The following is a 14739-nucleotide window of genomic DNA, read 5'->3' on the forward strand; positions in this document are numbered from 1 at the left end:
CAGGGGGTCTGGACACCCCCTGGGCAGACCCAGCACAAAGGGACAAAGGTGAAGGATGGAATGCCAAGTTTGGGAAATGGAAACTAATCTAGTTTGCTTGTAATGTAAAATTTGAGAAGGTGCACAACCTGAAATAAATCTGGAAAGATTGGCTGGAGTCAGATGGGGAAAGGCCTTAAAAGCCAAGTTGAGGAGATTCCATCATATCTAAGAGGTTTGTTTAGTCAAAGGAAATTCTGAAACTAGTGAAGTTACTTGATCAGACTTGTGATTTAGGGAGGGTCAAATAACTGTTTTGTACTCATTACTAACATTTTACATCCTGAATAGCCACCATTAAGCCTGAGAAGTTAGAGGTCCCCACAGAGGTTCCAATTTCCTAGAGCCCCTTTCATTGCTACTGAAGGAAATCTAGAAATTCTCTGAGCACAAAGTGAAGCACAGTAGATCTATAAGCTTAATGTTTCTTTTTTCTGTCCATCACGGTGGATAAAGTGATAAATTAGAGAAATTGCATGAAAAACTTTTTCCATCCCTTCCCTCTTTTTAAGGCAATCAGGGTTAAGTGACTTGCCCAAGATCACACAGTTATTAAGTATCAGAGGCTATATTTGAACAAAAGTCCTCCTGGCTCCAGGGCTGGTGCTCTATCCAGCGTACCCCTTAGCTGCCCCATAGTTTTTCTCTCTCTCTCTCTTTCTTTCTTTCTTTCTTTCTTTCTTTCTTTCTTTCTTTCTTTCTTTCCACATTGCTTTATGAATCATGTTGGGAGAGAAAAAGGGAAAAACCATGGGAGAGAGAAAAAAACAGAAAAAAGACATGAACATAGCATGTTTTGATTTACATTCAGTCTCCTTGAATCTTTTTCTGAATGCAGATGGCATTTTTTGTCCAAAATCTATAGGAATTGCTTTGGATCACTGAACCACTGAGAAGAACCAAACCTTTCATAACTAAAGTTGCATATTCTAGTTGTTATTGTGTACAATGTATTCCTGGTTATGCTTATTTCACTTAGCATCAGTTCATGTAAATTTTTCCAGGCCTTTCTATAGTCAGTTTGTTCAAAATTTTTTATAGAATAATAATATTCCATTACCTTCATGTACCACAGCTTGTTTAGCCATTCCCTAATTGATGGGTATCCACTCCTTTTCCAATTCTTACCCTCTCCCTTTCTTAAGGAAGAGTAAAAGCCTTCCTTTTTTTGGTATCATCTTCCTTTGCCATCACGATCAAACCTAGGCAAAATTATATAGCAAGTGAAGTTTATCTTTAGGGATTCCAATTTTCTATCTATCTCCTTAGCCTCCCCCCCCCCCCATTGTTATTGACAGATAAAACTCTCTCCCTATTCCCACTAAGAAACCTAATACATTCATGGTTCTCTTCCTTACCCCCATCAAAAACTATTATCTAGGAAATATATGATAAAAATCATTCACCATTGATCTATAAATAATAACTAGCTAGAATTTGTATAATGCTTTAAAATTTGCAAAGGTAAACATCTTTACATGTGATGATTCTCGTAACAACTCTGTGAGTAAGGTGTATTTTTAGTCTCATTTTATAGATGAGCAAAGTGAGGCTGAGTTACAGTTGGGTTAAATGATTTGCCCAGGATCCTTTAGCTAATATATGGCTAAGGCAAGATTTGAACTCAGGTCTTACTGATTCCTATTCCAGTGCTTTATCCACTAACTCACCTAACTACCTATGTTAATAGAACTTAATGTATTATTTATTCCAAATGTATTTGTATTTTAATGAGGACAAAATCAAAAGAATGCCTTTCTAATCATTGGATTATAGTCATCCACAACTATGGAATTTTTCCTAGTCCTGAATTCAATTCAATTGAACAGGTGAGTTCAGCAAACATTTATTTAATGAATAACTTCACGCCATTCATTAGAAAGCACTCTGTTAATTCTTCTTGGAGTAATATGTTTCAATGGTGGAACCCAAATGTATCATGATATTTTTGTAAGGAATTTATTTCCTATCTAAACTTTTAATTATCCACTTGAAGGTGAGTGAAATCAAAAGAAATTCAACTAATTAATACAAAGCAAGTTTATTTCTAAATCCCTGAAATATAGGCAGAGGTTGAAACTGTTAGATGCTGAAGAGGTAGAATCAGATCTTTTGATTTCAAGGTCACTGCTTGTTCTCTATATTGCCCCAACAATGTAGTACCTTGATTTCAAAGTAGCACATACACTTTAAATCAAATATATGCATTAAATAGGCAGTGTTGTATGAGACACCTTTAATAAAGGAAGTGAACTTGAATGTATGTTGGGGTGTACATATAGCTTTGGTGTTCATACTCAGCTCCCAGCCTCTCTAGAACTATAGCATTTAGCCTGGAATCATTGCAAATAATCTGCAAATCTAATGAGCCCCATGAGTTGACTTCACTTTCAATACCTTCTCTCAGTAGATTATTTCAGTGTCTGAACTATACTCCTTTCTATAATATTTTCTTAGTTCTAAGTAATTCTTTTGAACAAATGTGCTCTGAAAGCAGATTCAGAATGTCTTACTTCCATATTAGAAAGTTTTAATTTTTTAATAGGTAATTTTAGAACTCACAAGTTCTCATAAATTAGAACAAAGTCCAAAAAATATGTTATTTTGATAGTATTTATCCCTGCTCCTTTGGGCAGCTAGGTGGTATCATAGTGCATAGAGCTCTGGAAGTAGAGTCAGGAAGACTCAGTTCTCAGCTCAAATGTGACCTCAGACACTTATCAACTGTGTGATACTGGGCAAGTTAGCCAACTTCCTATGCTTCAGTTTCTTCATCTGTAAAACAAACTAAAGAAGGAAATGGCAATGCACTCCAGTATCTCTGCTAAGAAAACTGCAAATGGGGTCACAAACAGTTAAACACAACTGAATTTAACAACAACAAACATTTTCCCATTGTATTTTACAGATTTTATTTTCAAGATTGAGATCTGACTCATTTGGCAGGTGTGCTTTAAGCATTAATGTTCATTAGTTTATATCAAGGGACTAATTTATGTAATACATGCAGAAAGGATTGAAGAGACTTAATTATGAAGATGATAGCCTCATAATCAGCACAGATCTCTTAAGATAAAAGATGATTTGTAGATATTATGATTTCTGAAACACATTAGTATTTTGTTTTGTTAAACTCAGTTCAACCTGATATTGTTTGGCGGTTGTCATTTACCCATTTCATGAAGATTCCTAGTCTTGTGCTGAGGATTAACTTCAGTGTCTTATCTAGGTTACTCATTTAGTAAGTTTTAGAGTAAGAATTGGAATCCTGTTCTCCAATCACAACCTTCTTTCTACTTTTCCAACCTGCCTCTGCTTTATGTGTATCTAAATCTAAATCTAATCATTAATGTGACTGTACATATTTGTCCTCATGTATCATCAAAAAGTCTTTTTTTTTCCTTTAAAACATCTTTGAGAATCCAGAAGTTTTATATGAAGAAGACAGATAACTTTTTCTTTCTTCTCCTAGTGTATCAACTACAACAGGAAGCTCCTCATCCTCGAAGGATTACCTGTACATGTGAGGTGGGTATCATTGTTTCAGTCTTTGACAAATTTTCTAACTTTACTGTTAGGAAAATTGCAATTTAACTATATCTCTTTTGACATTTTTCTGATTTGATTACCACTTATCTATAAACTATTGGGATCAGAAAAGAGGAAAAAAAAGTATAGTTTTAATTGAAATTAAATGAAAACATCTTGTTTCTATATTTAGGAATTTTGGGAAAAATCTCCTTAAAAATAATTTCAAAATTGTTCGTTTAACAAAAATAGTTGGTCATTAAGCAGTATTGTAGAGTTGTTAAATTATATAAATGTTATTAATATATTGTTATGCAGTGAAGGAAAGAATTCTTAGAAAGAATCTGTCATTTTGACATATAACTCAGAGCAGTACTGTATGATCAGGGGCTTTAACAACATGTGTTTAGATCACAAAGAGAATTAATTTACAGAATTAGGCAGGGATTTTACTAGACCACTATTTAAAAGTTCAATTGCATTTTTCCTAAATAAAATTATTCTCTTTTGCATAACAGAAGTGCAGTGGGATTGAATTTTTTTTTTTTACAATTGAATGGAAAACAGCTTCCCTATGGAAAATTTTGAGTAGAGATGGCATATATATACAAGTAATGGGTATTTAGCTCTAGTTGAATGCTTTTCCTTGCTACAGCATCATGATCCCATGTGATAAACTATTTTTATACATGAAAAAAATAAAGAGATTTTTTTCCTTTAAAATAAGTTCGTTCTTCTATGTTCCAACCAGGAACAACTCATCTGTACTCTTTATGGCAGTGAATTTCAACTCACTCCTTTGAAGAATCCAGAAATACTAGTAGGAGAATTTTCTTTCTTAAAGGAATCAGGAAATTAAAAATCAAAGGAGAGAAAATTTTTTACAGAGATGCTTAGTGTGAGAACAGATTTGCTATGGAACTTTTTCCTTGAACATCTTATGCCAACTGTACTTAATTTTCATATCCTCTGCTGTGTATTTAAGTTGTCAAAAGGATTGGACTAAGTGATCCCTAAGGTCTCGTCCAGCTCAGTCATTTTATGATTCTAATATTGGGACCAACATTTTAATATTGTCCAGAGATCTATGAACCTTGGTTTTCCTTTTTTTGTGTGTGTTAATTAAAACTTAAACTTGGTGCCTTTATAGTAACATAAATTATGTGTTTTCATTTCATTTATTCACCTAACTTGGTGGTGAGTGTTACTGCCATCCTCTACCCCCCAAAGGATTAGAACTATTAGGGACTGTCAACATGTTTATTTTGTAATAGCCTAAAATGTATTTTTGACATCACTATATGAGAATATTCAACAGTATACCCAGCTCAATAGGTGAGGAAGTCATTCCTTATTGTAAACATGAACTTCCCCTTAGTGAGAAGAGAATAGATTCAAAAATCTCATACCCTTTCATGTCAATCACTGGTAATGTCCATAGGATGACACTGAGTTTTTCATGAATCCTTTCTATAAAGAGAACATTTCTTAGAAGAAGTAACATGCTGCTTTTTATCCCTAGTTGGATGTAAAAAGGAGTTATAGATACTTACTAGTACTAGTGCTTGAAAGAGAAAAAAATCCCCCACGATGGAAGCATTGGAATGGCTGCAGATTGGTGCACTTTTAAAACTGATTTTTGCTTTTTAGCATGTCATTGTTGTTGTCACTTCAGTGCCAGCACACTGCTCAGTACCTGGTGGGCATCTGCCCAGTGATCATGGAGAGACTAGAATTAGAATCAAGCTTTGTGATGTGAAGGTGTTTGAGGGTCACAGAGTGGATAGAAGACTATTCTTGAAGGTAGAGAGATGTGGATTCAAACTCTGCCTCTGACAAATACTGTCTCTGTGCGACCATGGCCAATTATAATTTCTCAGTGCCTCAGATGACTTTCTAAGACTGTAAGTTATAGCAGAATTATAGATCTGTCTTGTGGAGAGGATGTCTACATTGAAACCATATTCTGATCAATGGAAGTTTAAAATATTTTTGCCATTGTGATAATGCAGTGAAATCATGTATGGAAAATGTTTTATTGTCATGAGATTCTATATAAGTTATGTTCTTATATTAAATATTGAACATACATATAATTTGCAGTGAAGCAACAGATTTTATAGATTGATAAATCCACATGGTTTGTTTATGCTGTTGTTTGTTGTTCAGTCATTTCAGTCATGTCTGACTCTTCACAACCCCATTGAGATTTTCTTGGAAAAGATACTGGAGTGGATTTCCATGTCTTTAAACGGTTTGCCCAGAATCATGTAGCTAATAAGTGTCTGAGGCTCACTTTTGAATTCAGGAAAATAAGTCTTCCTGACTCCAAACCTGTTAGGTGCCACCTAACAGCCAAATTTGTTTACAAAGGGACTAATAATAGGGACTAGATTTGAGGATTCATTAGTATAAAAATCTTTCAGATGAGGAAACAATCTCTACTAATCAATACCAGTCAGCCAAAGATCTCTCACTGCATCCAGGGCCATCGCCAATCAATCTGATCTATTTCTTGCTACTGGACCCAGATGGTTCCAGAGTAGAAACTGAGGCAGGTGACCTTTCAGAGCCCTCTCTCCTTCAAATCAAATTTACCTGCATGTCACAGCATCACCTGCCTGAAGCCATGATCCTCTTCAAGAAGGAAGGCCAAAAATAAGAACAACCAATCAGTACCTTTTCTACAACTTCCAGTCTTAGAGACTTGCTATGGGATTGAAAGAGTTAATGACTACTGAAGAGGTGATCTAATAAGGTTATTTCAGGACCTCCCCATGGTATGGACATTATGGCTTATTAATGAAGTCAAAGATCCTCTTAGCTTTTTGGGTTATTGTGGTACTTTGCCTTGTCCCGTCCAGATATCCATCCATCCATCTGTCAATCGTTAAACATTTATTAAGTGCTTATTATATGTCAGGAATGGGTTAAGTACTGAAGATACAAAAAGAAGCAAAAAGACAGTGTCTGCCGTCAAGGAGTTTATCATCTAATGGGTTATTCATTCATACTGAACTTTCCATCTTCTAAAATTCCAGAAGCCTTTTTTCCCCATGTAAACTATTGTGATTTCCATATCTCCTTCTCTTTGCTTCATTTTATAAATATACATCTGATTTTTTAAAAGCAAGTGTAGGGTTGAAAGCTAGGTGACACAGTGGATAGAGTTCTAAGCCTGGAATCATGAGAACCTGAGTTCAAATATGATTTCAGACATGTACTAGCTATGTGACCCTGGACAAATCACTTAACTCTGTTTGCCTCAGTTTCCTCATCAGTAAAATGATTTGGGGAAGGAAATGGCAAATCACTCCAGTATCTTTGCCAAGAAAACCCCAAATGAGGTCATGAAGAGTCAGACATGACTAAAACAATTGAAGAACAACATCAAAGTATTTTGCATTTATTTTTATTCAATTCTTTTTATCAGATATTCATTCTTTTGTCAATAGCCTGTCAGATTATTGGGCAGTCTCATTGTGTCATCCTTCCAATTTCATGTCACTTGGAAATTTGATGGGCATACTATTGGGCTATCATCCAAATAACTGATAAAAATATATTAATAGCACAAGTCCAAGAATGGATTTGGATGTAACTCTAAATTACCATCAATTTATTAAGTAATAATCAATAATGATTTATTAATTATTATATATAATAATTAATTATATTATTAAATTTTTGAGTCCATATTGAAACTAGTATTGAATATACTTACTATCATTGAATCCATGGAGGTCCCTTTTTTCCAAAAGTCTATTCTGGGACACAATGCTGAGCCCAAATCTAGGTATACTATATTTGCAGAATTTCCCTATCTTCCAGTCTATTAGGATAAGAACTGAACTTGGGATTTCATTGGAGGAACTCTCAGGTAAGGAAGCTCTCTCTGCCAATACAGGTTAGCATCCTCTCTGCAATTTTATAATTTTATAAGCGTCAATATATATATATATATATATATATAATCAAAATATAATTTTAAGGAACTACCCAGAGCTGAGAGTTTAATGAATTTGTCCAAATCCAAAGAGCCTATATGTGTCAAAGACAAGACTTGATGATTTTGAGAGAAGTTCACTAACTTCTTTTTTTAAGAGGCAATTGGGGTTAAGTGACTTGTTCAGTGTTACACAGCTACTAAGTGTTAAGTGCCTGAGGGTGGGTTTGAAGTCAAGTCCTCCTTACTCTAGGTCCATTCACTGTATTATCTAGCTGTCCTTCAGGTATTCTCTTAACCAAATACTAACCAGGTTCAATCCTACTTTGCACCTGAGATAAGAATGTTTAGGTTGCTATGGCTGTAGACTTTTGAGTTAATACATCAGTTTTAACAAGAATGAGATTAATCTGAATTGACTTGTTTTTGATGAACCAGTTCTAGCTCATAAGGATCACTGTTTTCATTATTTCATCATGCTTCTGAATTACCTATTTTTTTTTTAAATCTTAGAACAATTGCCAGTGGAAGATTTAAAAGTGGTTATAAATAAGTAAATTCAACTGTTATTTGCAAATTATTTTGGCCTTGTGATTGGAAGGGTCAGACTAATTGAATAGAAGGAAAACAACTAGAGGGAGAAGGAAAACAACTAGAGGGAGAAATAAAACAGGAAATCACTGTGATTCTAGGAAGTTAGACATTGGCTTTTTGGAAACATCTGCTCCTTGTAGGTTTAAGTTAAAACAAAAATACGTGGTAAGGTAAGCCTACAGAAGGGTTAGAGAAAATAATGGTAAAAAGTGAGGAGAAGAGAAGAGCATTAAGAGAATAATAAAGTTTTCTAGTTTAAAAAGAAATTCAGTAACACAAAAGAATACTCTCCAGTGAGCCTACATGAGGTTTTCCTAAGGAAAAAAACCACTGGAGACCAAGTAAAGCTTATTGAGGATTAAGGACAACAGCCTTTATCCAAAGTTACTTTTAGTATTTAAAAATGGCAACTTTTTCAAAAATCAGTCAGTCAACAAAAATTTATTATTTTTTGCTTATTTTGTGCCAGGTATCAAGGTTTTTATGTATGTTAGTCTTTCTGTTTTATTAGGAATATTACCCTGTATTTGTATAGAATTTGAAACTTATAGAGCACCTTGAAACATCATCACCATTAAAACGAGTTGTTGTTGTTGTTGTTGTTTTTTTTTTGCAATGCGTTTTGCATCTGTTATTTCCTTTGGTGTTCACAGCAACACTGGAGATAATTGCTACTATTATAACTATTTCACAGACTAGGGTATTATATAGATAAAATTATTTAACATTCCCAACAATACACAGTAAATATCTGAAGCAGAATATGAAGCCAGTTCATCTTTCTAGCTAGTTATGGAAGCAATTACATTCATTGTTCCATTCAGATAGATTCTGTTATCCTCATTTTAGAGATAAAAAAACTGAGGCTTTAGGGATTTTTTTTTGGCAAGGCAATTGGAGTGAAGTGGTTTACTTGGGGTCACAGAGGTAGGAATTGTTAATTGTTTGAGGCTAGATTTGACTTCAGAGCAGGTGCTCTAAACACTGTATCATCTAGCTGTCCCCAGCTTAAGTTTTTTGATCAAGGTCTCACATCTAATAAATGGTAGCTTAACACCCATATCTTCTGCTTCCTACTTTATGGCATTTTTTATTATGTCTTTCTACTTTCTCATATAATTTAAATTCTATTTAAAAATATAGGTTTGTGTGTGTGTGTGTGGTGTGTGTGTGTGTGTGTGTGTGTGTGTGTGTGTGTGTGTGTTGGTAAACTTAGCCCTATTCTGATTCCTCTGTTACATGTCTTCAACACTTACATACTCAATTTCTGCTCAAGATTAAATCTTACTGATTTTGTTAGTCTGAGGAACAGCAGAGGGCAAATTCCTTCTGCACAACCAGGTTCATCTTCTTCTCCACAACTCACCATTATAATGAATTTCAAATAGAATAAAAAATTATCTTTTATTATATTCATAATTTGTATAATTATTTTTTCTGTTTAATTTTTTTATTGTTATAGCTTTTTATTTACAAGATATATGCATGTTACAATAATTTTTGAGCAAAATAGGTCTTTGGTGAGATATAGAAATATTTTTATTTTATAGAGATTTTGGTTATAATACAATTATTGCATTATGACTTACATGTTATTTTGCACTTGGCATATTGTTTTTTCTCTATTATTTCATATATATTTTGTCTACAGATCATCTATTCCTATGATTAATCAGAAATTGAGAACCAAGAAATGATTAAATTTAAACAAACAAATAATTATTTTGGCCAGTATTCAGTGATGTTGTTAGGTCATGTTTGACTCTTTGTGATTCTTTTTGGGGTTTTCTTGCCAATGATATTGGAGTGGGTTGCTATTTGCTTCTCCAGCTTATTTTACAGATGAAGAAACTAAGGCAGACATGATTAAATGGCTTGCCCTGGATCACATAGCTAGTAAGTGTCTGAAATTAGGTTAGAATAGGGTTAGAGTTAACTAAATCAAAGAAAATGTGAAATTGGATAAATTAAGTAAAATAGGTTTTTAGTATTTTTCAGCAGGAAAGGCATTTCAAGTGTCAAAGAAGTCACCTGAGAGAATTATTAGATTGTTTAGATAGCAAGAAGTTACTTTGGCAGGGGTTGGAAAATTAAAATTTTGATGAAATTGTAGAAATATAGAGGAGCAAGTTGGTGTATATTTTGTAACATTTAGGAGTTTAGATTCAGTATACTAGACTGTGGCAATACTTCTTTAAGTGAACAAAAAGGGTTTAGTGACCATTGGAATAGAGACAGGGGTGTGTCCTGCCCTCCTCTCTCTCTGTAGGATTAGTTGCCAAGGCTTGTTGATTCTATCCTTCCAGCACTTTTTGCATCTATTAAAAAAATTCCTTCCACTAACATTGCTTCTATGCTACTTCAGGTCATCATCTCCTCCTGCCTAGATTATTTTAAAAGCCTCCTACTTGTACTCTGTGTTTCTAGTCTCTTCTCTTTCCAATCCATCTTCCAAACAGCTGCCAGATGGTGTTTCTAAAATACAGATTGGCTATGTCACACCTCCCCCCACACCTTTCTAAAGTCTTCTATTGCTCCTTATTGCCTCTAGGATAAAATATAAAACCTTTGATCTGGCATTGAATATCTTCCACTTTTTGGCTCTCTTTACCTTTTTAATTGCCCCATTACTTTTCTCTACACACTCTCTTTTTGGGTTAAAATGGCCTGAAAAGTGTTCTCCATACATGACTCTCCTTTTCTGGCTCTTTGCCTTTGTACAGATGGTCCTCCATGACTAAATGCACTTCTTCATCTCTACCTCTTCAAAATCCCTGACTTTCATGAAGTCGCTACCTCCTGCAAGTACTACCTTCTGTATGAGGCCTTTATGCACTCAGTTGTTAAGTCCCTCTTGAAATTATTATTGTTCGGTTGTTTTTTAGTTAAATTCAACTCTTTGTGAACCCATTTTGAAGGTTTTCTTGGCAAAGATCCTGGAGTGTTTTTGCCATTTTCTTCTCTCATTAGTTTTACAGATGAGGAAATTGAGGCAAACCAGATTAAGGGACTTCCCCAGAGACCTGACTTGAACTCAGGAAGATGAGTCTTCCTGTCCCCAGGCTCAGTATAGTATTTATTGAGCCATCTAGCTGCCTCTCTCTTGAAATTATTTTGTATTATTTTGCTTATGCTTTGTATTCACTAATTGTTCACATGTTGTGTTACCCATGATGGAATATAAATTCCTTGAGGGAGGGGATTAATTCCTTTCTGTCTCTGTATTCCCAAGTCCTTTCAGAGTTCCAGAACATGGTGACCACTTAATACTTTCATTTTTTCTTTTGTGGTTTGGAACTGATTTTATCATCGGTATGAAGAATTGATAGTGTGTAAACTCTTTTCACAGATTCCAACAAGCCTTTCCTTTGTAGTTCACCACCTGAGAGAATTGGCTGGAGCTCATGGGTAATTGATTCAATCATGGACACAGAACTGGTATGCATCAGAGGCAGGAATGGAATGCTGGCTCTCTTGATTCCAAGACTGACTTTCTATTCTTTACCCCAAGCTGCCTCTCTAAAAAATTTGTTAGCTTGAATCAAATGGAAAAGTTGAAAGAGAATTTCATTGGGAACTAGAGACCAAGGATTCAAATTTTAGTCTTTCTATGTATTTTTGCAATATCAGCTTGTCATTTTTCTCTCCTTGGGCTTCAGCTTCTTCAGTAAATGAGGGTGTTGGACTTTGTGTTCTCCAAAGTACCTTCTTCTACAGCCTCTGATTCCCTAGGAAGGAAGGTAAAGACAGGAATCAGCATTCCTGTGTGTCTAGGTAATGATTTTCATGACAGTGTTTGTACTAATAAAAAAACTGATTTAGGAGGTTGACTTTAAGGACATTTTCTTGACACAAATTTGTTGAATTTCACTTTTTAAAAAATTGTGTCTTTTTATTCTAGTAATTGCCTTATATTATAGAGTTTTAGTGCAATGGCTGAGGATACTGTGGAATTAAGCCAAATCAAAATATAAAAATATATTCTGTGCAAATCATCTGCTTCACCTTCCTCTTGTGATCTAAGCTTTTACTGCTGATGCTAAACTTCCTGTTCTGTTCTTTCTCAGCTGGGTTTCTATTATCAGCAGTGAAACCACAAGGTGCAGCATCTTCTAGAAATTCGGCTTGTTCAGCTGTCAAAACAAATTAGGAATGATTAGAACTGACAATAATGTATAAAATATCTAAATCATAAGAGAAGAGAATATGATATATGGTGAAGGGCCATGTGACAATTGAGACATTCTTTGTTCTCTAAATTTCAGATCATGTTACATATGCATGTTGTAAAAGATAAAAAAAAACAAATCACAGCTAAAGGTTTTTATTAAGGAGCAATAATGGAATTTTATTTTTCCAAATACATGTATTTTTTCAAATACATATAAAGATAGTTTTCAACATTATTTTTGGAAGACTGTGTTCTAAATTTTTTTCCCTCTCTTTACCTCTCCTCTCTCCAAGACAGCAAGCGATCTGAAATAGATTGTACATGAATAATCCTTTTAAACATATTTCCATATTTGACATGTTGTACAACAAAAATCAGATACAAAGGGGAAAAAATCACAACAAAGAAAAAGCAAGTAAACAAACAAAGGTGAAAATACTATGCTTCAATCCACAATTAGTCTCCAAAGTTCTCTATCTGGCTATAGATTGTTCTTTCCATCCCAAGTCTATTGGAATTATCTGAATAACCACATTGCTGAGAAGAGCCAAGTCCATACAGTTGATCATCACATAATCTTGCTGTTACTGTGTACAATGTTCTCTTGGTTCTGCTTACTTCACTCAACATCAGTTTGTTTCAGTTTTTCCAGGTTTTTCTGATCATTTTTATAGAACCTTAATATTCTGTGACATTCATATACACAACTTATTCAGCCATCTGATGGACATCCATTCAATTTCCAGTTCTTTCCTACTACAAAGAAGAGCTGCTACAAGCATCTTTGCACATATGGGTCTTTTTCTTGGTTTCTTTGGAATATAGGTCCAGTAGAGACACTGCTGAATCAAAGGGAATATAGCTATATAGCTATAGAGCTCATAGACCTTTAAGTTGCCCTACAGAATTTTGGATCATTTCACAACTCCACCAACAATGCATTGGTGTCCTACTTTTCTTACATCCTCTCCAACATTTATCATTTTCCCTGTCATCTTAGTCAATCTGAGAGGTATGAAGTGGTACCTCAGAATTTCTTAATTTGTATTTCTCTAATCAATAGTGACTCTAATTTCTTCATCTAAAAATTGTCTTTTCATATCATTTGGCCATTGATAAATTAGATAATGATTTGTATTCTTTTAAATTTTCTGAGTTCTCTATGTATTTTAAAAATGAAACCTTTAGGAGAAACCCTAGCTGTTAAAATTGTTTTCCAGATTTCTGTTTCCTTAAGGGACAATTAAAAAAAAAAGAATATAAATTACACTTTCAAAGGTATGAGGACATGCATTTTAATATCTTAGAGTGGTTTTAGAAATCAATCAACAATCAAAATGTCTTAAAATGTTTTCGAAAATGCATTTATATTAAAATGCTTATGTGGATACATATATACAGCTATGGTTACTGCAACATCTTCCTAAAGATACATTTAGAATTATTCCAATAATTTTTTTAAATTAGGAGGCAACTTTGAAATTATTCTATGAGCCACAAAGATATAAAAGGTGTAATTTCATGGCTCATAATATTTTATTTTGCAATCCTATGTAAAACATGAAATCAGACTCTACTTCTTTTATACAGTAGACAATCCTAATGTAATATCACTAAATCCAAGCTGTTCATTTGATTCTGCTCATTATCAAGAAGAAATTTATGTTAGGGACAATAAGAGAAAATCATTTTATAGTAATGTCTAGGAAAGAAGAATATAAATCTGAATTTATTGAAACATCTATTTTTTCTCACTTCAGCCTTGATTTTAGTCTCAAGGTTTAAAACTACAGGATAATAATCAATGTATAATTTTAGCAGATATGCTAAATAATTTGCCAACATGCACAGCAGTTGAGGGGAAAACGCTATATGTGTACATGTATTTATATCATGCAGATATAAATAGGTACATATTTGTGTACATATTCACATTATTTCTCCTTGTATACACAAATGTATGTATAGGTATGTAGAGAGGAATTACATATAGTAGAGATTTAAGTGTGAAGATCTGTTAGATCAGTATAAAAATAGCAAGGTATCTGCCTCAGGACCTTCTTTAGCTGATGGTCCTTAGAAGGGCATTCTCCAGTCACCAACAACCCTTCTACTCACCTCTTTAGGAATTCTGCCCCAGGATCTTCTGCAGCAACTACTTAAATTTTCTCTAATTGTAGGGCATGACTTGAAACAAGACCCCATCTTTTGGCTTCTGTCTCAGCTCCTTATTCCAGAGATTTTTCCAGCCCCAGGCCCCAAGTGACCAGTTCCAGAAGAGACCTAAATATCTAGTTCCTGGCTACTGTGGCCTTCACAGCCTTCTGCAGCACCAGGCTCCTCCAAGAAAAGATCCAATTCACCTTTTATACCCCAGTATTTTCTCCAGTTCAAATTCTTTTGATAAGCTCCAATACTTCCTTCTTCCTTTGCATGCTATAAGATGTATTGCCCAGAATCT

General features: G+C 34.3%; 1 protein-coding gene across 1 annotated transcript in view; it reads left to right on the forward strand.

Moving 5' to 3' along the window:
- CHN1 (chimerin 1) overlaps nt 1-14739 on the forward strand; it is a 260185-nt gene that overhangs the window by 61598 nt on the left and 183848 nt on the right. Inside the window, exon 3 of the mRNA XM_012544834.3 lies at nt 3512-3567. Within this exon, the coding sequence (XP_012400288.2) occupies nt 3512-3567 (56 nt within the window). The remainder of the gene's footprint in view (nt 1-3511; nt 3568-14739) is intronic.

This window comes from Sarcophilus harrisii, chromosome 3 (genome assembly GCF_902635505.1).
Source record: "Sarcophilus harrisii chromosome 3, mSarHar1.11, whole genome shotgun sequence".
NCBI classification, from domain to species: Eukaryota; Metazoa; Chordata; class Mammalia; order Dasyuromorphia; family Dasyuridae; genus Sarcophilus; species Sarcophilus harrisii.